General features: G+C 54.3%; 1 protein-coding gene across 1 annotated transcript in view; it reads left to right on the forward strand.

The window, feature by feature from the left end:
• DMBT1 (deleted in malignant brain tumors 1) overlaps window positions 1-20,790 on the forward strand; it is a 37,739-nt gene that overhangs the window by 11,092 nt on the left and 5,857 nt on the right. The window contains exons 13-24 of the mRNA XM_032607955.1: window positions 623-946; window positions 1,728-1,757; window positions 2,358-2,387; window positions 9,115-9,438; window positions 10,227-10,256; window positions 10,857-10,886; window positions 11,943-12,266; window positions 13,414-13,440; window positions 15,133-15,162; window positions 15,648-15,798; window positions 17,634-17,842; window positions 18,711-18,895. Of these exons, the coding sequence (XP_032463846.1) occupies window positions 623-946; window positions 1,728-1,757; window positions 2,358-2,387; window positions 9,115-9,438; window positions 10,227-10,256; window positions 10,857-10,886; window positions 11,943-12,266; window positions 13,414-13,440; window positions 15,133-15,162; window positions 15,648-15,798; window positions 17,634-17,842; window positions 18,711-18,895 (1,694 nt within the window). The remainder of the gene's footprint in view (window positions 1-622; window positions 947-1,727; window positions 1,758-2,357; window positions 2,388-9,114; window positions 9,439-10,226; window positions 10,257-10,856; window positions 10,887-11,942; window positions 12,267-13,413; window positions 13,441-15,132; window positions 15,163-15,647; window positions 15,799-17,633; window positions 17,843-18,710; window positions 18,896-20,790) is intronic.

A 20,790-nucleotide genomic window follows, 5' to 3' on the forward strand; every position in this document is an offset into this window, starting at 1 on the left:
TCTAGCTCTTCAGCTGACAAGCCCTGGAAGGACTCTGAACAGCCTGCAACCAATAGATGCCTTGTCCCTAATCATGTCCATGGGCTCTGATGATTTTCAGTGGGTGCACGGCTTGTTCAAGAGTCAGGTTAAGTTTGGGGTTTGAAAATGACATGAGTGAGTGCTCAGCGATAAGTAGTCTTCAGAATAACCTTGGGCCTGATGCAGTGGGTTCCCATGTGGGAGTGAACATCCGAAGGTGGCTCCTTGGCGGGGTCTGGGAAGCTGTCTCTGCTGGGCTCCTGCTACAGGGGCTCAAGTTCATCCCAGTGGTCCCTGCGGATTCAGGCCGTGGGCTTCCCCTCTTCCCACCTCCTTCCCAAGCCTGGGATCAGCCACTGAATTGCTGGGCCTTGTGGGGAACCCATCAGAGAACATGCGTTCCTCTGTCCACTGCCAAGGGTTCTATCAAACAGCCCCGTGGGGAAAAATGATGATGACCGGGCTCAGTCAGGTCCTCAGGAAGGAAAACATTACCTTGAACTCAGAAGTCTTTCCCTGGAAGGATTCTGAATCGGGTTCGGTCCACAGGACCTGTTCCTCTGGAAGACACAGGAGAGTGCATTTTCCCGTCTCCTTCCAGGAACTGAATCAGGATTGGCCCTGAGGCTGGTGAATGGAGGTGACAGGTGTCAGGGCCGGGTCGAGGTCCTGTACCGAGGCTCCTGGGGTACCGTGTGTGACGACGGCTGGGACACCAACGACGCCAACGTGGTCTGCAGGCAGCTGGGCTGTGGCTGGGCCACGTCGGCCCCTGGAAGTGCCCGGTACGGTCAGGGCTCAGGGCCGATCGTCCTGGACGACATGCGCTGCATGGGGCACGAGAGCTACCTGTGGAGCTGCCCTCACAGTGGCTGGAACACACACAACTGTGGACACAGCGAAGATGCCGGTGTCGTCTGCTCAGGTTGGTCTCACATAAGCTGGGTGTCCCTCTCTGGGGGCGTGGTTTCCTTCTGACACTCTGATCCCCTCTCAAAGCATTTTCTACATTTCTCGCTTCCTTACATCACCTTGTCACTCTGCCAAGAATTAGTATGAGCTCTTTGACAAGCTGCCAGGCAAGTAGCTGGTGAATTGGCACCAAGAACCAAACTGAAATTGACTTGAAGCCCTTTTTCTCCATATGCCACAGTGCAAGCCAGAGGCAAGAGAGGCTAGTTCTGTCACGAGGTCTCTGAATGTAGGTCATGGCCTAGGACTGCAGGTGGCCCAGGGTTTGGTTCCTGAGTCCGGGACAGTAGCCCCTGCAGGGAACTGGGATGCACTGTCTGGGCAGCAGGTCTGCCGTGCGCAGGGCAGTGGCCCCTGTGTGGCCTGCCGGGCACAGCCTTGTCACCACCTACAGACAAGCCTGACAGATCTCACACGGGTTTTGGACTTTGAACTAGACCCCTCAGTGTGGCTGCCTCAGGGGGTCCATAAATGCTGTGAGGCTGAAGACTGGTGTGGGTCCACTCGGTCATCTAGACACAGAGATAATCAGCTTGACATTGGAAATAAGGGATGCTGGGCTGCCTGGACCTGTCAGGAGGAGCCTCTTTGGGGGGTGAGGATGGCAGAGGTCCCACCTCGCGTGGCAGGGCTCAGGCATGGACTGAGCGTGTCACCTGCTCAGCGCCGTCCCCCTTTGCCCCTGTGGTGCCCCTTGTGTGCAAGGTGTCTGATCTGCCTTCTCTCTGTCCCAGGTGCCGGGACCCAGTCCACGCCCCTGCCAGGTGAGTCCTGTGCCTCTTGACTCCGGGGTGTCCCCTCCCTCCCCACCCACCTCCACAGACTCCAGCCAGGAGCCCCAGGTGGGGTGAGTGGACGTTTGCCACCTCTCAGTACCTGCCTTTATCACTCTAGAGCGAGCAGACGCTTCCAGAGGAGCCATAGCACAAGGATCCTTGGGTCTGGCTCAGCGATTTAAGGACATTGTGGCTACACAGTGTCTCCCCAGAGCTTTGGGTGACAGGGAGGACCGTCCTCGGTTCATTTCTGCCTGAAAGCATTGTCTAGACCGAGAGTTATGTGTGCAGGGGGAACGGGTCTGTTTCGAGTCCCTCCACCCCGCGGAGTCGAAAACGGATACTTTCCCCAGAGAGCACTCAGTCAGGAGAGCGTGCTAATCGCTCCTGTGGAGTGGGGCGCCTCATCGCCATGCCATGGACATTGGAGGGCATGATCTGGCTCACGGCAGGCTCTCAGAAAAGACCTATTCTTCCCCCAGGCAGTGGAGAGTCTCAGACCCCACATTCCCTGATGTGAGTGACAGGGCACTAGAGCAACCCTGACTGTAGACACCTTCTCTCTAATCCTGCTGTGCTTTCCTTCAGGCTGGTGGACGCCCACAGCTCCTGCCGATGGTAAGCCTCACTTGGATCCTGCAGACACTCCACTCATCAGACCTGGGTGCTATTCCTGACTCATGCTTTGAGCCTCTGAGCCCAGCACCTCATCTAATGTGGAGGGTTCCTTTCGCGTGCCAGATTTGTGGAGAACCTTCGCCTCCCAGTTGTGGCATACATTACTCAGAATGCTTTGGTTGCCAAGTGATCGGATCCCAGCTCACACTCCCTTGAGTTGGGGGTGGGAGTTGGGGCCGCAATGACTTCCTTAGCTAAGAGGTAGGACGGTTTTGAAGTAGATCTGGATCCAGAAGTTTCAGTACAGCTTTTCCCCTGCACTTTTCTTACCTCTATTGACTTATGTTTATGGACTTCACTGTCCTCTTGCTTCCTGCCAAGGGGTAGTTGTCAGCCGACAGGTCTACGATCCCAGTATGGCGAGATAGTCTTTTTTTTCTAGCTCTTCGGCTGACAAGCCCTGGAAGGACTCTGAACAGCCTGCTACCAATAGATGCCTTCTCCCTGATCATGTCCTTGGGCTCTGATGATTTTCAGCGGGTGCACGGCTTTTTCAAGAGTCAGCATATAAGTTTAGGGTTAAAAACTGACATGAGTGAGTGCTCAGCGATAAGTAGTCTTCAGAATAGCCTTGGGCCTGATGGAGTGGGTTCCCATGTGGGAGTGAACATCCGAAGGTGGTTCCTTGGCGGGTTCTGGGAAGCTGTCTCTGCTGGGCTCCTGCTACAGGGGCTCAAGTTCATCCCAGTGGTCCCTGCGGATTCAGGCTGTGGGCTTCCCCTCTTCCCACCTCCTTCCCAAGCCTGGGATCAGCCACTGAATTGCTGGGCCTTGTGGGGAACCCATCAGAGAACATGCGTTCCTCTGTCCACTGCCAAGGGTTCTATCAAACAGCCCCGTGGGGAAAAATGATGATGACCGGGCTCAGTCAGGTCCTCAGGAAGGAAAACATTACCTTGAACTCAGAAGTCTTTCCCTGGAAGGATTCTGAATCGGGTTCGGTCCATCAGGACCTGTTCCTCCGGAAGACACAGGAGAGTGCATTTTCCCTGTCTCCTTCCAGGAACTGAATCAGGATTGGCCCTGAGGCTGGTGAATGGAAGTGACAGGTGTCAGGGCCGGGTCGAGGTCCTGTACCGAGGCTCATGGGGCACCGTGTGTGACGACGACTGGGACACCAACGACGCCAACGTGGTCTGCAGGCAGCTGGGCTGTGGCTGGGCCACGTCGGCCCCTGGAAGTGCCCGGTACTGGTCAGGGCTCAGGGCCGATCGTCCTGGACGACATGCGCTGCATGGGGCACTGAGAGCTACCTGTGGAGCTGCCCTCACAGTGGCTGGAACACACACAACTGTGGACACAGCGAAGGATGCCAGGTGTCGTCTGCATCAGGTTGGTCTCACATAAGCCTAGGGTGTCCCTCTCTGGGGGCGTGGTTTCCTTCTGACACTTCTGAATCCCTTCTCAAAGCATTTTCTACAATTCTCGCTTCCTTACATCACCTTATCATCTCTGCCTAAGAATTAGTATGAGCTCTTTGACAAGCTGCCAGGCAAGTAGCTGGTGAATTGGCACAAAGAGCCAAACTGAAAGTGACTTGAAGCCCTTTTTCTCCATATGCCACAGTGCAAGCCAGAGGCAAGAGAGGCTAGTTCTGTCACGAGGTCTCTGAATGTAGGTCATGGCCTAGGACTGCAGGTGGCCCAGGGTTTGGTTCCTGAGTCCGGGACAGTAGCCCCTGCAGGGAACTGGGATGCACTGTCTGGGCAGCAGGTCTGCCGTGCGCAGGGCAGTGGCCCCTGTGTGGCCTGCCGGGCACAGCCTTGTCACCACCTACAGACAAGCCTGACAGATCTCACACGGGTTTTGGACTTTGAACTAGACCCCTCAGTGTGGCTGCCTCAGGGGGTCCCATAAATGCTGTGAGGCTGAAGACTGGTGTGGGTCCACTCGGTCATCTAGACACAGAGATAATCAGCTTGACATTGGAAATAAGGGATGCTGGGCTGCCTGGACCTGTCAGGAGGAGCCTCTTTGCGGGTTGAGGATGGCAGAGGTCCCACCCCGCGTGGCAGGGCTCAGGCATGGACTGAGCGTGTCACCTGCTCAGCGCCGTCCCCCTTTGCCCCTGTGGTGCCCCTTGTGTGCAAGGTGTCTGATCTGCCTTCTCTCTCTCCCAGCTGCCAGACCCCAGTCCACGCCCCTGCCAGGTGAGTCCTGTGCCTCTTGACTCCGGGGTGTCCCCTCCCTCCCCACCCACCTCCACAGACTCCAGCCAGGAGCCCCAGGTGGGGCGAGTGGACGTTTGCCACCTCTCAGTACCTGCCTTTATCACTCTAGAGCGAGCAGACGCTTCCAGAGGAGCCATAGCACAAGGATCCTTGGGTCTGGCTCAGCGATTTAAGGACATTGTGGCTACACAGTGTCTCCCCAGAGCTTTGGGTGACAGGGAGGACCGTCCTCGGTTCATTTCTGCCTGAAAGCATTGTCTAGACCGAGAGTTATGTGTGCAGGGGGAACGGGTCTGTTTCGAGTCCCCCCACCCCGCGGAGTCGAAAACGGATACTTTCCCCAGAGAGCACTCAGTCAGGAGAGCGTGCTAATTGCTCCTGTGGAGTGGGGCGCCTCATCGCCATGCCATGGACATTGGAGGGCATGATCTGGCTCACGGCAGGCTCTCAGAAAAGGACCTATTCCTTCCCCTAGGCAGTGGAGAGTCTCAGACCCCACATTCCCTGATGTGAGTGACAGGTCACTAGAGCAACCCTGACTGTAGACACCTTCTCTCTAATCCTGCTGTGCTTTCCTTCAGGCTGGTGGACGCCCACAGCTCCTGCCGATGGTAAGCCTCACTTGGATCCTGCAGACACTCCACTCATCAGACCTGGGTGCTATTCCTGACTCATGCTTTGAGCCTCTGAGCCCAGCACCTCGTCTAATGTGGAGGGTTCCTTTTGCGTGCCAGAGTTGCGGAGAACCTTCACCTCCCAGTTGTGGCATACATTACTCAGAATGCTTTGGTTGCCAAGTGATCGGATCCCAGCTCACACTCTCTTGAGTTGGGGGTGGGAGTGGGGGCCGCAATGACTTCCATAGGTCAGTGGTAGGACGGTCTTCAGGTAGAGCTGGATCCAGAAGTTCCAGTACAGCTTTTCCCCTGCACTTTTATTACCTCTCTTTTCTAATGTTTATGGACTTCACTGTCAGCTCTCTTCCTGCCAGGGGGCAGTTGTCAGCCACAGGTCTCGATCCCAGTATGGGAGAGAGTCTGTTTTCTTCTAGCTCTTCAGCTGACAAGCCCTGGAAGGACTCTGAACAGCCTGCAACCAATAGATGCCTTGTCCCTAATCATGTCCATGGGCTCTGATGATTTTCAGCGGGTGCACGGCTTGTTCAAGAGGCAGCATATAAGTTTAGGGTTAAAAACTGACATGAGTGAGTGCTCAGCGATAAGTAGTCTTCAGAATAGCCTTGGGCCTGATGGAGTGGGTTCCCATGTGGGAGTGAACATCCGAAGGTGGTTCCTTGGCGGGTTCTGGGAAGCTGTCTCTGCTGGGCTCCTGCTACAGGGGCTCAAGTTCATCCCAGTGGTCCCTGCGGATTCAGGCTGTGGGCTTCCCCTCTTCCCACCTCCTTCCCAAGCCTGGGATCAGCCACTGAATTGCTGGGCCTTGTGGGGAACCCATCAGAGAACATGCGTTCCTCTGTCCACTGCCAAGGGTTCTATCAAACAGCCCCGTGGGGAAAAATGATGATGACCGGGCTCAGTCAGGTCCTCAGGAAGGAAAACATTACCTTGAACTCAGAAGTCTTTCCCTGGAAGGATTCTGAATCGCGTTCGGTCCTCAGGACCTGTTCCTCCGGAAGACACAGGAGAGTGCATTTTCCTGTCTCCTTCCAGGAACTGAATCAGGATTGGCCCTGAGGCTGGTGAATGGAAGTGACAGGTGTCAGGGCCGGGTCGAGGTCCTGTACCGAGGCTCATGGGGCACCGTGTGTGACGACGACTGGGACACCAACGACGCCAACGTGGTCTGCAGGCAGCTGGGCTGTGGCTGGGCCACGTCGGCCCCAGGAAATGCCCGGTATGGTCAGGGCTCAGGGACGATCGTCCTGGATAACGTGGGCTGCTCGGGGCATGAGAGCTACCTGTGGAGCTGCCCTCACAACCCCTGGAACACACACAACTGTGGACACAGTGAGGATGCCAGTGTCGTCTGCACAGGTTGGTCTCAAATAACCTAGGTGTCCATCTCTGGGGGAGTCGTTTCCTTCTTACATTCTAAATCGCTTTTATAGCATTTTTACAATTCTCGCTTCCTTAAATCACCTTATCTCTCTGCTAAGAATTAGTATGAGCTCTTTGACAAGCTGCCAGGCAAGTAGCTGGTGAATTGGAACAAAGAGCCAAACTGAAAGTGACTTGAAGCCCTTTTTCTCCGTATGCCACAGTGCAAGCCAGAGGCAAGAGAGGCTAGTTCTGTCACGAGGTCTCTGAATGTAGGTCATGGCCTAGGACTGCAGGTGGCCCAGGGTTTGGTTCCTGAGTCCGGGACAGTAGCCCCTGCAGGGAACTGGGATGCACTGTCTGGGCAGCAGGTCTGCCGTGCGCAGGGCAGTGGCCCCTGTGTGGCCTGCCGGGCACAGCCTTGTCACCACCTACAGACAAGCCTGACAGATCTCACACGGGTTTTGGACTTTGAACTAAACCCCTCAGTGTGGCTGCCTCAGGGGCCCCTAAATGCTGTGAGGCTGAAGACTGGTGTGGGTCCACTCGGTCATCTAGACACAGAGATAATCAGCTTGACATTGGAAATAAGGGATGCTGGGCTGCCTGGACCTCTCAGGAGGAGCCACGTTGCGGGTTGAGGATGGCAGAGGTCCCAACCCGCGTGGCAGGGCTCAGGCATGGACTGAGCGTGTCACCTGCTCAGCGCCGTCCCCCTTTGCCCCTGTGGTGCCCCTTGTGTGCAAGGTGTCTGATCTGCCTTCTCTCTCTCCCAGCTGCCAGACCCCAGTCCACGCCCCTGCCAGGTGAGTCCTGTGCCTCTTGACTCCGGGGTGTCCCCTCCCTCCCCACCCACCTCCACAGACTCCAGCCAGGAGCCCCTAGCGGGGCTAGTGGATGTTTGCCCCCTCTTAGTACCTGCCCTGGTCACCCTAGAGCGAGCAGACGCTTCCAGAGGAGCCATAGCACAAGGATCCTTGGGTCTGGCTCAGCGATTTAAGGACATTGTGGCTACACAGTGTCTCCCCAGAGCTTTGGGTGACAGGGAGGACCGTCCTCGGTTCATTTCTGCCTGAAAGCATTGTCTAGACCGAGAGTTATGTGTGCAGGGGGAACGGGTCTGTTTCGAGTCCCCCCACCCCGCGGAGTCGAAAACAGATACTTTCCCCAGAGAGCACTCAGTCAGGAGAGCGTGCTAATCGCTCCTGTGGAGTGGGGCGCCTCATCGCCATGCCATGGACATTGGAGGGCATGATCTGGCTCACGGCAGGCTCTCAGAAAAGGCCTATTCCTGCTCTAGGCAGTGGAGAGTCTCAGACCCCACATTCCCTGATGTGAGTGACAGGTCACTAGAGCAACCCTGACTGTAGACACCTTCTCTCTAATCCTGCTGTGCTTTCCTTCAGGCTGGTGGACGCCCACAGCTCCTGCCGATGGTAAGCCTCACTTGGATCCTGCAGACACTCCACTCATCAGACCTGGGTGCTATTCCTGACTCATGCTTTGAGCCTCTGAGCCCAGCACCTCGTCTAATGTGGAGGGTTCCATTTCGCGTGCCAGAGTTGCTGGAGAACCTTCACCTCCCAGTTGTGGCATACATTACTCAGAATGCTTTGGTTGCCAAGTGATCGGATCCCAGCTCACACTCTCTTGAGATTGGGGGTGGGAGTGGGGGCCGCAATGACTTCCATAGGTCAGATGGTAGGACGGTCTTGCAGGTAGAGCTGGATCCAGAAGTTCCAGTACAGCTTTTCCCCGTGCACTTTTATTACCTCTATTTTCTAATGTTTATGGACTTCACTGTCAGCTCTCTTCCTGCCAGGGGGCAGTTGTCAGCCACAGGTCTCGATCCCAGTATGGGAGAGAGTCTGTTTCTTCTAGCTCTTCAGCTGACAAGCCCTGGAAGGACTCTGAACAGCCTGCAACCAATAGATGCCTTGTCCCTAATCATGTCCATGGGCTCTGATGATTTTCAGCGGGTGCACGGCTTGTTCAAGAGTCAGGTTAAGTTTGGGGTTTGAAAATGACATGAGTGAGTGCTCAGCGATAAGTAGTCTTCAGAATAACCTTGGGCCTGATGCAGTGGGTTCCCATGTGGGAGTGAACATCCGAAGGTGGCTCCTTGGCGGGGTCTGGGAAGCTGTCTCTGCTGGGCTCCTGCTACAGGGGCTCAAGTTCATCCCAGTGGTCCCTGCGGATTCAGGCCGTGGGCTTCCCCTCTTCCCACCTCCTTCCCAAGCCTGGGATCAGCCACTGAATTGCTGGGCCTTGTGGGGAACCCATCAGAGAACATGCGTTCCTCTGTCCACTGCCAAGGGTTCTATCAAACAGCCCCGTGGGGAAAAATGATGATGACCTGGGCTCAGTCAGGTCCTCAGGAAGGAAAACATTACCTTGAACTCAGAAATCTTTCCCTGGAAGGATTCTGAATCGGGTTCGGTCCACAGGACCTGTTCCTCCGGAAGACACAGGAGAGTGCATTTTCCCGTCTCCTTCCAGGAACTGAATCAGGATTGGCCCTGAGGCTGGTGAATGGAGGTGACAGGTGTCAGGGCCGGGTCGAGGTCCTGTACCGAGGCTCCTGGGGTACCGTGTGTGACGACGGCTGGGACACCAACGACGCCAACGTGGTCTGCAGGCAGCTGGGCTGTGGCTGGGCCACGTCGGCCCCTGGAAGTGCCCGGTACGGTCAGGGCTCAGGGCCGATCGTCCTGGACGACATGCGCTGCATGGGGCACGAGAGCTACCTGTGGAGCTGCCCTCACAGTGGCTGGAACACACACAACTGTGGACACAGCGAAGATGCCGGTGTCGTCTGCTCAGGTTGGTCTCACATAAGCTGGGTGTCCCTCTCTGGGGGCGTGGTTTCCTTCTGACACTCTGATCCCCTCTCAAAGCATTTTCTACATTTCTCGCTTCCTTACATCACCTTGTCATCTCTGCCTAAGAATTAGTATGAGCTCTTTGACAAGCTGCCAGGCAATGTAGATGGTGAATTGGCACAAAGAACCAAACTGAAAGTGACTTGAAGCCCTTTTTCTCCATATGCCACAGTGCAAGCCAGAGGCAAGAGAGGCTAGTTGTGTCACGAGGTTTCTGAATGGAGGTCATGGCCTAGGACTGCAGGTGGCCCAGGGATTGGTTCCTGAGTCCGGGACAGTATCCCCCGCAGGGAACTGGGGTGCACTGTCTGGGCAGCAGGTCTGCCGTGCGCAGGGCAGTGGCTCCTGTGTGGCCTGCCGGGCACAGCCTTGTCATCACCTACGGTCGGGCCGGAATAATCACACATGGGATTTTGAATTAGACGAGGACCCCTCAGTGTGGCTGCCTCAGGGGGCCCATAAATGCTGTGAGGCTGAAGACTGGTGTGGGTCCACTCGGTCATCTAGACACAGAGCTAATCAGTCACCTTGACATTGGAAATAAGGGATGCTGGGCTGCCTGGACCTCTCAGGAGGAGCCTCTTTGGGGGGTGAGGATGGCAGAGGTCCCACCTCGCGTGGCAGGGCTCAGGCATGGACTGAGCGTGTCACCTGCTCAGCGCCGTCCCCCTTTGCCCCTGTGGTGCCCCTTGTGTGCAAGGTGTCTGATCTGCCTTCTCTCTGTCCCAGGTGCCGGGACCCAGTCCACGCCCCTGCCAGGTGAGTCCTGTCCCTCTTGACTCCGGGGTGTCCCCTCCCTCCCCACCCACCTCCACAGACTCCAGCCAGGAGCCGCTGGCGGGGCTAGTGGATGTTTGCCCCCTCTTAGTACCTGCCCTGGTCACTCTAGAGCGAGCAGACGCTTCCAGAGGAGCCATAGCACAAGGATCCTTGGGTCTGGCTCAGCGATTTAAGGACATTGTGGCTACACAGTGTCTCCCCAGAGCTTTGGGTGACAGGGAGGACCGTCCTCGGTTCATTTCTGCCTGAAAGCATTGTCTAGACCGAGAGTTATGTGTGCAGGGGGAACGGGTCTGTTTCGAGTCCCCCCACCCCGCGGAGTCGAAAACAGATACTTTCCCCAGAGAGCACTCAGTCAGGAGAGCGTGCTAATCGCTCCTGTGGAGTGGGGCGCCTCATCGCCATGCCATGGACATTGGAGGGCATGATCTGGCTCACGGCAGGCTCTCAGAAAAGGCCTATTCCTGCTCTAGGCAGTGGAGAGTCTCAGACCCCACATTCCCTGATGTGAGTGACAGGTCACTAGAGCAACCCTGACTGTAGACACCTTCTCTCTAATCCTGCTGTGCTTTCCTTCAGGCTGGTGGACGCCCACAGCTCCTGCCGATGGTAAGCCTCACTTGGATCCTGCAGACACTCCACTCATCAGACCTGGGTGCTATTCCTGACTCATGCTTTGAGCCTCTGAGCCCAGCACCTCGTGTAATGTGGAGGGTTCCATTCGCGTGCCAGAGTTGTGGAGAACCTTCGCCTCCCAATTGTGGCATACATTACTCAGAATGCTTTGGTTGCCAAGTGATCGGATCCCAGCTCACACTCTCTTGAGATGGGGGTGGGAGTTGGGGCCGCAATGACTTCCTTAGCTAAGAGGTAGGACGGTCTTGAAGTAGATCTGGATCCAGAAGTTCCAGTACAGCTTTTCCCCTGCACTTTTCTTACCTCTATTGTCTTATGTTTATGGACTTCACTGTCCTCTTGCTTCCTGCCAAGGGGCAATTGTCAGCGACAGGTATACATCTCAGGAGGCGAGATAGTCTTTTCTTTCTAGCCCTTCGGCTGACAAGCCCTGGAAGGACTCTGAACAGCCTGCTACCAATAGATGCCTTCTCCCTATTCATGTCCATGGGCTCTGATGATTTTCAGTGGGTGCACGGCTTGTTCAAGAGTCAGGTTAAGTTTGGGGTTTGAAAATGACATGAGTGAGTGCTCAGCGATAAGTAGTCTTCAGAATAACCTTGGGCCTGATGCAGTGGGTTCCCATGTGGGAGTGAACATCTGAAAGTGGTTCCTTGGCGGGGTCTGGGAAGCTGTCTCTGCTGGGCTCCTGCTACAGGGGCTCAAGTTCATCCCAGTGGTCCCTGCGGATTCAGGCTGTGGGCTTCCCCTCTTCCCACCTCCTTCCCAAGCCTGGGATCAGCCACTGAATTGCTGGGCCTTGTGGGGAACCCATCAGAGAACATGCGTTCCTCTGTCCACTGCCAAGGGTTCTATCAAACAGCCCCGTGGGGAAAAATGATGATGACCGGGCTCAGTCAGGTCCTCAGGAAGGAAAACATTACCTTGAACTCAGAAGTCTTTCCCTGGAAGGATTCTGAATCGCGTTCGGTCCACAGGACCTGTTCCTCCGGAAGACACAGGAGAGTGCATTTTCCCGTCTCCTTCCAGGAACTGAATCAGGATTGGCCCTGAGGCTGGTGAATGGAGGTGACAGGTGTCAGGGCCGGGTCGAGGTCCTGTACCGAGGCTCCTGGGGCACCGTGTGTGACGACGGCTGGGACACCAACGACGCCAACGTGGTCTGCAGGCAGCTGGGCTGTGGCTGGGCCACGTCGGCCCCTGGAAGTGCCCGGTACGGTCAGGGCTCAGGGCCGATCGTCTTGGATGACGTGGGCTGCTCGGGGCATGAGAACTACCTGTGGAGCTGTCCTCACAGAGGCTGGAACACACACAACTGTGGACACAGCGAGGACGCCGGTGTCGTCTGCTCAGGTTGGTCTCACATAAGCTGGGTGTCCCTCTCTGGGGGCGTGGTTTCCTTCTGACACTCTGATCCCCTCTCAAAGCATTTTCTACATTTCTCGCTTCCTTACATCACCTTGTCACTCTGCTAAGAATTAGTATGAGCTCTTTGACAAGCTGCCAGGCAATGTAGCTGGTGAATTGGCAACAAGAACCAAACTGAAATTGACTTGAAGCCCTTTTTCTCCATATGCCACAGTGCAAGGCCAGAGGCAAGAGAGGCTAGTTCTGTCACGAGGTCTCTGAATGTAGGTCATGGCCTAGGACTGCAGGTGGCCCAGGGATTGGTTCCTGAGTCCGGGACAGTAGCCCCTGCAGGGAACTGGGATGCACTGTCTGGGCAGCAGGTCTGCCGTGCGCAGGGCAGTGGCTCCTGTGTGGCCTGCCGGGCACAGCCTTGTCATCACCTACAGACAGGCCTGACAGATCTCACACATGGGATTTTGGACTTTAGAACTAGGATCCCCTCAGTTCAGTGTGGCTGCCTCAGGGGGCCCATAAATGCTGTGAGGCTGAGGACTGGTTTGGGTCCACTCTGCCATCTAGACACAGAGCTAATCACCTTGACGTTGGAAATAAGTGATGTTGGGCTTCCTGGACTCCTGTGTCTGGGTGCCTGTAGAGCAGTTCCCACAGCAGTTGGAACTCCCACAACTCTGGACACCACGTGGCCTCCAGTTTCATCTGCTCAGGTTGGCTTCCAAGTCATTGAGCTTCAATTTTAGTGTGGTTTTCTCCAGAAAAGGGCTCTTTGTGCTGGGCTCCTCTCACCCTGAACTTCCCTGAAATATGGGCAGTTTCCCTGAATGCATCACCCATATTCCTTGGTCTCTGAATCTCTTGGGTCTGGTGTAGTACCTTCCTTGGTGGACCACCAGGGCAGAGAAGGGTGAATCCAGGCTGCAACAAGAAATTCCCCCAAAACCGTTTTTATTGTGGCGACTGATATATGAGTTTGAGGTTTGCTATTCAGCTCTCCTGGACAACTCCCAGGCCGCTCTTCTCACGCCCTGGAGGGTAGGGGCCAGGTACTCAGCATCTCTCTCTCAGGAACCTGCTAGGTGTGTTTCAGCACATACTGGGTGGTGAGGCTGATCATGTTTCCTCTTTCTTGCAGGCCCAGAAATCTACTCTACTACCACAGGTGAGTCAGTTCAGCCCAACCGAAGACTCCTCTCCGGAATTCTACCCTCTCGGGTTTCCAGAAATAGAAGGAGAAGAGCAGCCTCCTCCTATGGTGTGCTTTCCCTCTGAGGACTCTGGAATCTGTTTTAGTGATAAGCCGAGTCCCCCCGACTATGGCTGTTACTCATCTCTGGCTGGAGGGCCCCTCTGGTCTCCTACCACTGCTTGCTGCCAGCACTCATTCAGACATGCTGTGGGGGAAGAGGTTTGGTTTTCTGGTTGTTTCCAATGAAAATAACTTGTAGTCATTCCATAGAGAACTGTGACCATGCTAGAAACATGGCCGAGGAACACTCCTACAAACGTTTGTCTGTTAAAGAATGCTTCACATTGAGAACAATCCCTCAAATGATTTTTATGATACAGAGAAAATATCTGGTGCTAAGTATGTTGGGAAGTGCTATATACTCCGACCCTTTTTGGCCAGTCACAGTGCTAAATTGGAATGGTCAAGGCTCTGAGAAGTCCTGCAGTAAGGAAAAGGATTTATTTTCTCCATCAAACTGATGACCATGGAATTAAAAAATTATCCAGCAATATCCTAAGATCACTTCATTTTCTTTCTAGATTGGTGGCACCCATCAACTGCAACCACTCAGAGTAACTATCAAATTTCTCCACCTGACCGAAAGGGCACGGCTTCCTTCTCCCCAGCCTTGCCTGCTGGTCCCCGAGCTGCAGTCACGGTGCTCGCTCTCCAAAGCGTTTGCCTCTCCTGCCTTTCCTGGCACGTGGCAATGCCTGCAGCTGATGTCCCAGCCCCAGGAGGGCCGGGCCTCTCTTTAGGCTCCTCTTTGACCTTTAGTAGCCTGGCCAGCCTAAGATTCGGATCTCTGGTCAGTCCCTAGGCGAGGCTGCCCCCCCACCCCCCGTGTAGATCCCACCCCTCCCCTTGGACACTAGACCCCGGTCAGCGCTGGCTGGCTGGAGCCCGCTTCAGCTCTGAGCTCGGTGTGTGATCAGCAAGATCTCCTGACCGGCTGCTCTCGAGCTGCTGCTGAGCTCGCCCTCTCCCCCCACCCCTGAGACCTTTCCTCTCCGTCCCCACCCTCCCCTCCTCCCCACCTGGCTTCCTGAAGCAGTGGCAGCTTCAGGCTGCCCCTCCCCTCTGATCCATTCTCTGCAGTGCAGCTAGGGGCATCTTCACAAGATGCCAAGGTCAGTCCCAGTCTCGGGGACTGATTCCTCAGGGCCTTCTGGTCACAGATCCTCACTGCTCAGGACAACCTCTAGGGCTCTGCACAATTCTCTCCTAGTTCCCGCCATCCCTCCTGTCCCTGCTGCATGCACACCAAGCTTCCCCAAATGTGCCACGTACACCTAGGTTCCTCAGCACACACTGTTCTCTCTGCCTGGAACACCCTCTCTCCCTTTCTGGCTTGCCTCCCTGATTATCCAACCCCCTTTCCCTGCTCAGTCTGGGTCAGGAGCCAAAGGAGCTTTGCTCCATCGCAGTCCCAGCCCATGACACTGGGATTTGCTCTTTTCCATCCTCTCCTCCAGGCTGTGTGGTCCCTGAGGGCAAGGCCTGTATCCAGCATTCACTGTGAACCCAGGGTTGGCACATTTCCAGGCACAGAGCCAGCAAGGACTCAACAGTTGTGTCAAGGGTACCAGGGAACTGATCATTATGTTTTCTCTTTGTCAACAGATCCTGTTTACACCCCCACCCGCCCAGCCAGTAAGTTCTGAGCTCCCCGACAAGTCCCCTTTCCCTTCTCCTCAGTGACAGGGACACCGGGGAGGGATGAGGAGAATGGTGAGGAGATGTTTTCCCTAAGGACAGTCTCTGTGGAGAGGCGCCCCACTGACCATCAGTGTGTAGCTGGGGTCTAGGCACCGCCTGGTGGGTTTCTGTCTTGGGAATTGTTTTAAAAATCTCCCCCAGGGGCTTCCCTGGTGGCGCAGTGGTTGAGAGTCCGTCTGCCGGTGCGGGGGACGCGGGTTCGTGCCCCGGTCCGGGAGGATCCCGCATGCCGCGGAGTGGCTGCGCCCGTGGGCCATGGCCGCTGAGCCTGCGCGTCCGGAGCCTGTGCTCCGCAACGGGAGAGGCCGCAGCAGGGAGGCGCCTGCGTACCGCAAAAAAAAAAAAAAAAAAAAAATCTCCCCCAGGTGACTGTGCAGTGTGCATTGTGGGTCATCAGTATTTCCATTTTATCCCAACAGCAAATTATTCCTGTGGAGGCTTCCTGTCCCAACCTTCAGGGAGCTTTTTCAGCCCATTCTACCCTGGGAAGTATCCGAACAATGCCAAGTGTGTGTGGGACATCGAAGTTCAAAACAACTACCGTGTGACTCTGGTCTTCAGAGACGTCCAGTAAGTGTGTGCGAGGGACCTTGCAGACACTTTAGAAGGGGATAAACGGCACCTAGCACTTCAGGAGAGATGTTTGCCCCGTTGACATTTCTTCTTATGGGTTCCATTTTCGACCGAGCACAGAGGTGGCACCAGGACCAGAGCAACTGGTTTCAAGTTGCACCTATGTCACTAATTTCCTGTGTGACCACGGGAAATCACTTAATTCACCTTAGCCTCAAGAGAGGAGAATAAAATAACTGCTTTCCTACCCTTGCTGGTTACTGGGAGGGTCACAAGAGAGAAATATATGAAAATACTTGGGCAATGTTATCCAGTGGGACTATTGTTAGGAGTAATGATAATTATTATTATTACAATATTTATTATAATAGTAATAATAATAATTGTTAGGAGAAATACTAACAAGGATCCTGTTAGCAACCACACCAGTTTTTCTGAACCCTTTTCACTCTACTTCCTCCTTTTTTGGGGCGAGTTTCGGGCAGAGGAGGAGAAATCCCTGCAGCAGAGGTTAGGTTATCTGTTCCTCATCCAGCGAAGAGTGGGAATCCTTGTTTTAAGTGGAGGAGGCTTCATCAGAATGACAGTGATACGTGACTGGTTCAAGGAGGGGTGACCACAGCGAGTCACCAGTAGTTTCTAGAGTCCTGGGAAGGGGTGTCCATAATTTCTCCTCTAACAGCCACCACTGAACAAAGTAGTTTTCTCTCTTGGTTGCGGTGGCCTTGGGAGTCTCTGCCTTAGAAATTTGTGTGGGGTTTTGAGAAAGGTACAATATTATTTTAATCTCTTCATCATTACAATTCACACTGGATTGTGGGGACTGGATGAAATCCTTTGGAGGAAGGTTGACCGTGACTGGTTCTGAGCCAGCGTCTTAGTAACAATGACCACCATCTGTGACATCTTATGAAGCACTTCTCCACGTATTACATTGTTTGAGCCTCACGACGGCTTTCTTCAGTGTACATGGGTAGGGAGATCTCACCTTCGTAAATAAGAAACCTGAGCTGCAGAGAGGCTATTTGACTTGCCCAGTATTTTTTTGTTCAATTATTTGTTTCTATCACTATGAATTCATGGATTTTAAAAAATTCTATGGGAAACTGGGGTCTTTTTGATCAAAGAAAAAGTCTAAGGTAGGATGTGATCCTTTCTCATGTGATGCAAAAGGCTGTCAGGAGAGGGGCTGTAGATCTCATATGTGTGACCCCAAAAGGCAGGACTAGAACCATGTATGGAGGTCATGGGAAGATGAATCTCCGCCCAATTTAAGAAAGTCTCACAAACTGGTGGTGACCAGTGAGGAGAGGGATTGGAGGAGGGACAGTCCAGGGGTAGGGGATTAGGAGGTAGAAACTATTATGTATAAAATAAGCTACAAGGATACATTGCATCAATACAATGCAGGGAACATAGCCAATATTTTATAATAACTGTAAATATTGTACATCAACTATACTTCAATAAAAAGAGAAATCGATTACTTTCAATTATTAATTTTGTCACAGTTTCTGGTTAGACGTGTGATGCCTCTCACGGAGATCTGACCCCCTGCATCAAATCCTGGTTAAAAGTGAAGCCAGATCCCTGGTGGCGCAGTGGTTGGGAGTCCGCCTGCCGATGCAGGGGACGTGGGTTCATGCCCCGCGGTCCGGGAAGATCCCACGTGCCGCGGAGCGGCTGGGCCCGTGAGCCATGGCCGCTGAGCCTGCGCATCCGGAGCCTGTGCTCCGCAACGGGAGAGGCCACAACAGTGAGAGGCCCGCGTACCGCAAAAAAAAAAAAAAAAAAAAAAAGTGAAGCCAGAACTGTGTGCTGTGTCTCCGCAGGCTTGAAGGCGGCTGTAACTACGATTATATTGAAGTGTTTGACGGCCCTTACCACAGCTCCCCTCTGCTCGCCCGGGTTTGTGATGGGGCAAGGGGCTCCTTCACCTCGTCATCCAACTTCATGTCCATTCGCTTCATCAGCGATGGCAGCATCAAGATGAGAGGGTTCCAGGCTGAATACTACTCCAGCCTGTCCCCTGGGAGCACGAGTAAGTCCCCGTCTGTCTGGGTGGGGCCCCTCAGAGTGACTCCTGCTGCTCAGCCATCCCATGGCTGTGAGATGAGAAGTGATGGCCGCCTTTTCAGGTCACCAAGGCTCGATCCGGTGCAGAAAGGGGCCTAGGGCAGTGGGTCTTGGGACTCTGGCTCCCAGACATGGCCGATGGGTGGCGCATTGGCCTTTCTGTGGTCAGCAGAGATGAAGTAGAAGGGCAAGGTGTTGCTTTCAACAGATAGTGAGATGTCAGTGTCAAGGGCAGAGGGGAGCACCTGGCTTGAGGCCTTGTGGCCTTCCCAGAGTGTGGGACACTGTGACCTTGTCCTGAGATCTAGCACATTCGGCTGCTGCCTGAAGACGGTCTGAGCTGGCCGCTCGGCCACGTCCAGCAGAGGCTGATGGCCACGATTTGAGCTGTTAAGTGGACCGATGTACAGGTTGGCCAGGGGCCGGGCAAGGTGAGGTACTGGCTCTCTTTTAAAGTCCTGAGGTCAGGATTTTAAGCACTGACCCGCCCCTTAGCTAAAGGACCTATGTTTAGGTCCATAGCTAAGGATGTTGATTTTCCGACATCCCCTCGATTCAACCCGAGCGTTACTTTACTATATGGATAAGCGGCAACTTAGCAAAACATTTTGCTTTTTTCACACCCTGCCTTCACTTCTCCATCAGAGAAATCCTAGTCCCTGGGCCCTCAAGGGGTCTCGTGAGAGTGAAACTGACTTGAGCCCCAGGGCACCTGGCGCGGTGGTGAGCTGTGTCCGCAGGCAGACCATCTGCCAGCCATCTCAATCTCTGCACCTTTCTGTGGGCTTGGGGGGGCGCTGACACTGACCGCACTGTCTGCCCTTGGCCCCCAGAGCTGCTTTGCCTGCAGAACCACATGCGCGCCAGCGTGAGTGTGGGCTACCTCCAGTCCCTGGGTTACTCTGCCAAGGACCTTGTCATTCCCGGCTGGAACAGGAGCTACCGGTGTCGGCCCCAGATTACTTCAAGCCAGGTGACCTTCACAGTTCCCTACTCTGGCTGTGGCACCTTCGAGCAGGTAAGCCTGGAGCTTCTTCCTCTCCCTCCTGCTGAGCCAGCTTTCTGACAGTGCCCTGCGCTGTGCTTTTTGAATTCTGGGGACCCAGAAAACACGATGATGGTATAACCAGAACGTAATCGGGCTGAAGATACAAATCCGTCCCTTGGTGCCATGACATAGCTGCAGCCATGTCCAAATAGAAGGAAGGAAAGTCAGTGGGGAGTTTTTCCCACATTGTCCACCAGAGAGGGTGCCTGGCAGGCTGCTATCGCTTCGGCAAGAGCGATAGCAGCTCCCAGGGGCAGCTCCAGGTTCTGAAGGGCCTGGAGCTGATACAGGTTGGTGTTGGGGTGGGCAAGAGAGGCAGGTGCCTCGTTCATGGAAAGAATGCAAGCATATCTTAGTTTTAGAAATCTTACAAAAACACATGGCTGTGCCAGTGCACTGCTGAGCCCCGGAAGAGCCTGTGCAGGGGGGCCCTGAAGCTTAACCTCCATTAGCTTCACAGTAAATTGGCCTCTGCAGCTATCATTTGTTGAGCTGTCACCACCTGGGGTGACCAGTTGTCTTGGTTGACCTGGGACTTTACAGATTTTAGCATGGAGAAGTCTCATGTCCCAGGAAACTTCTTAATCCCGTCCCCCACAAGTGGCAGACACTGAGATTAGTCTGTGTCAAACTCCCCCAAATCCCCACCAAGATGATGCAAGTCTCCTCTCATTGTCATCCTGCTTGAAAAACAGGGAGACTGGGCTTTGAGGGGTCAAGCAGGTTGCTTAAAGCTACTTAGCCGGGAAGCGGTAGGGCCAATGCCAGACTCTGAGAATCTCAAAAATGTGGCACTGAGTGAAAGAAGCCAGGCACTACCCACCCTGTGATGTCATTTCTATGAAATCTGTGTACATAGTGAGCCGACCTGGTGGGAGGGGACTGCCTGCAAAGGGGCAGGATGGAGCTGTTTGAATTAATGGGAGTGTTGAGTCTTTTACTGTCAAACCCCACCGAATGGTAAACTTAGAGTTGTTGCATTTAATTTTATGTAAATTCATTTAAAACTCTGCACTCTAAGTTCTGAATTTTTGGCTGACACCTAAGTAATCACTTCAAGATTTTGTCTGTCAGGGAACAGACACAGTGCAAATATTTTTATTAGGTTTAGGACCGCAGTATAAATATACAGCACAAAAGGCTCAAGTACGTACAATGTGTGTGACACACGCGATCAGAGGGTTTGCCCGTCACCAAAGACGTACCGTACATTTGCCGCGTGCCCGGCTAGGTGCTATGAGCATGCTGTTCGTTACCTGGCAAGGTCACAAGGAACCGTGAGAGAGGGAGGGGACACTCGTTTAGCTAACCAGATGGGCCTGTCAGCCACAGGTGGGTGCCTGGGCCCGAGGGTCTGCAGTCGCCACTGTGGCCCCCCAGCTCCCATTGGACAGTCCCTACAGACACCAGAGCTCCTTCTGATCGGAGCTGAGTGGGTCAGGGAGGCTTACACGCAGAAGAGGGTACAGATGGGTCACGCCCTGCAAACGTTCTAGTCGACCTGGCTTTTACATTTCGCGCTGTCAGTCAATCGTGTTGGATTCTGGTTTGTCCTGAGTTTAGTCAGTGGGAATCAGTCTGCCAAAGGTGACCCACCCCTCCCAGTTCCAAATATGCAGCCTGGAGCCTCTGACATCTGAGCCCTCCTATCTGTGTTCCTTCAACTCCAATAGGAGCTGCCAAAGCCACGGGCCAGCCCTGGTCTTCTAACCTGGCTGGTCATGGGTAGCACAGGCTACATTCTGATTCCTCTGCTTACTTAAATACCTGTATCCCCCAGCAAACCGTGCCTCCAGGGCAGGCCAATGTTTCATTCATCTATGCAACTGCAAGTGCCCCTGGTGTGGAGCCTAAGCCTTTATAAT

The sequence above is a fragment of the Phocoena sinus genome, chromosome 16, assembly GCF_008692025.1.
Source record: "Phocoena sinus isolate mPhoSin1 chromosome 16, mPhoSin1.pri, whole genome shotgun sequence".
Classification (NCBI taxonomy): Eukaryota; Metazoa; Chordata; class Mammalia; order Artiodactyla; family Phocoenidae; genus Phocoena; species Phocoena sinus.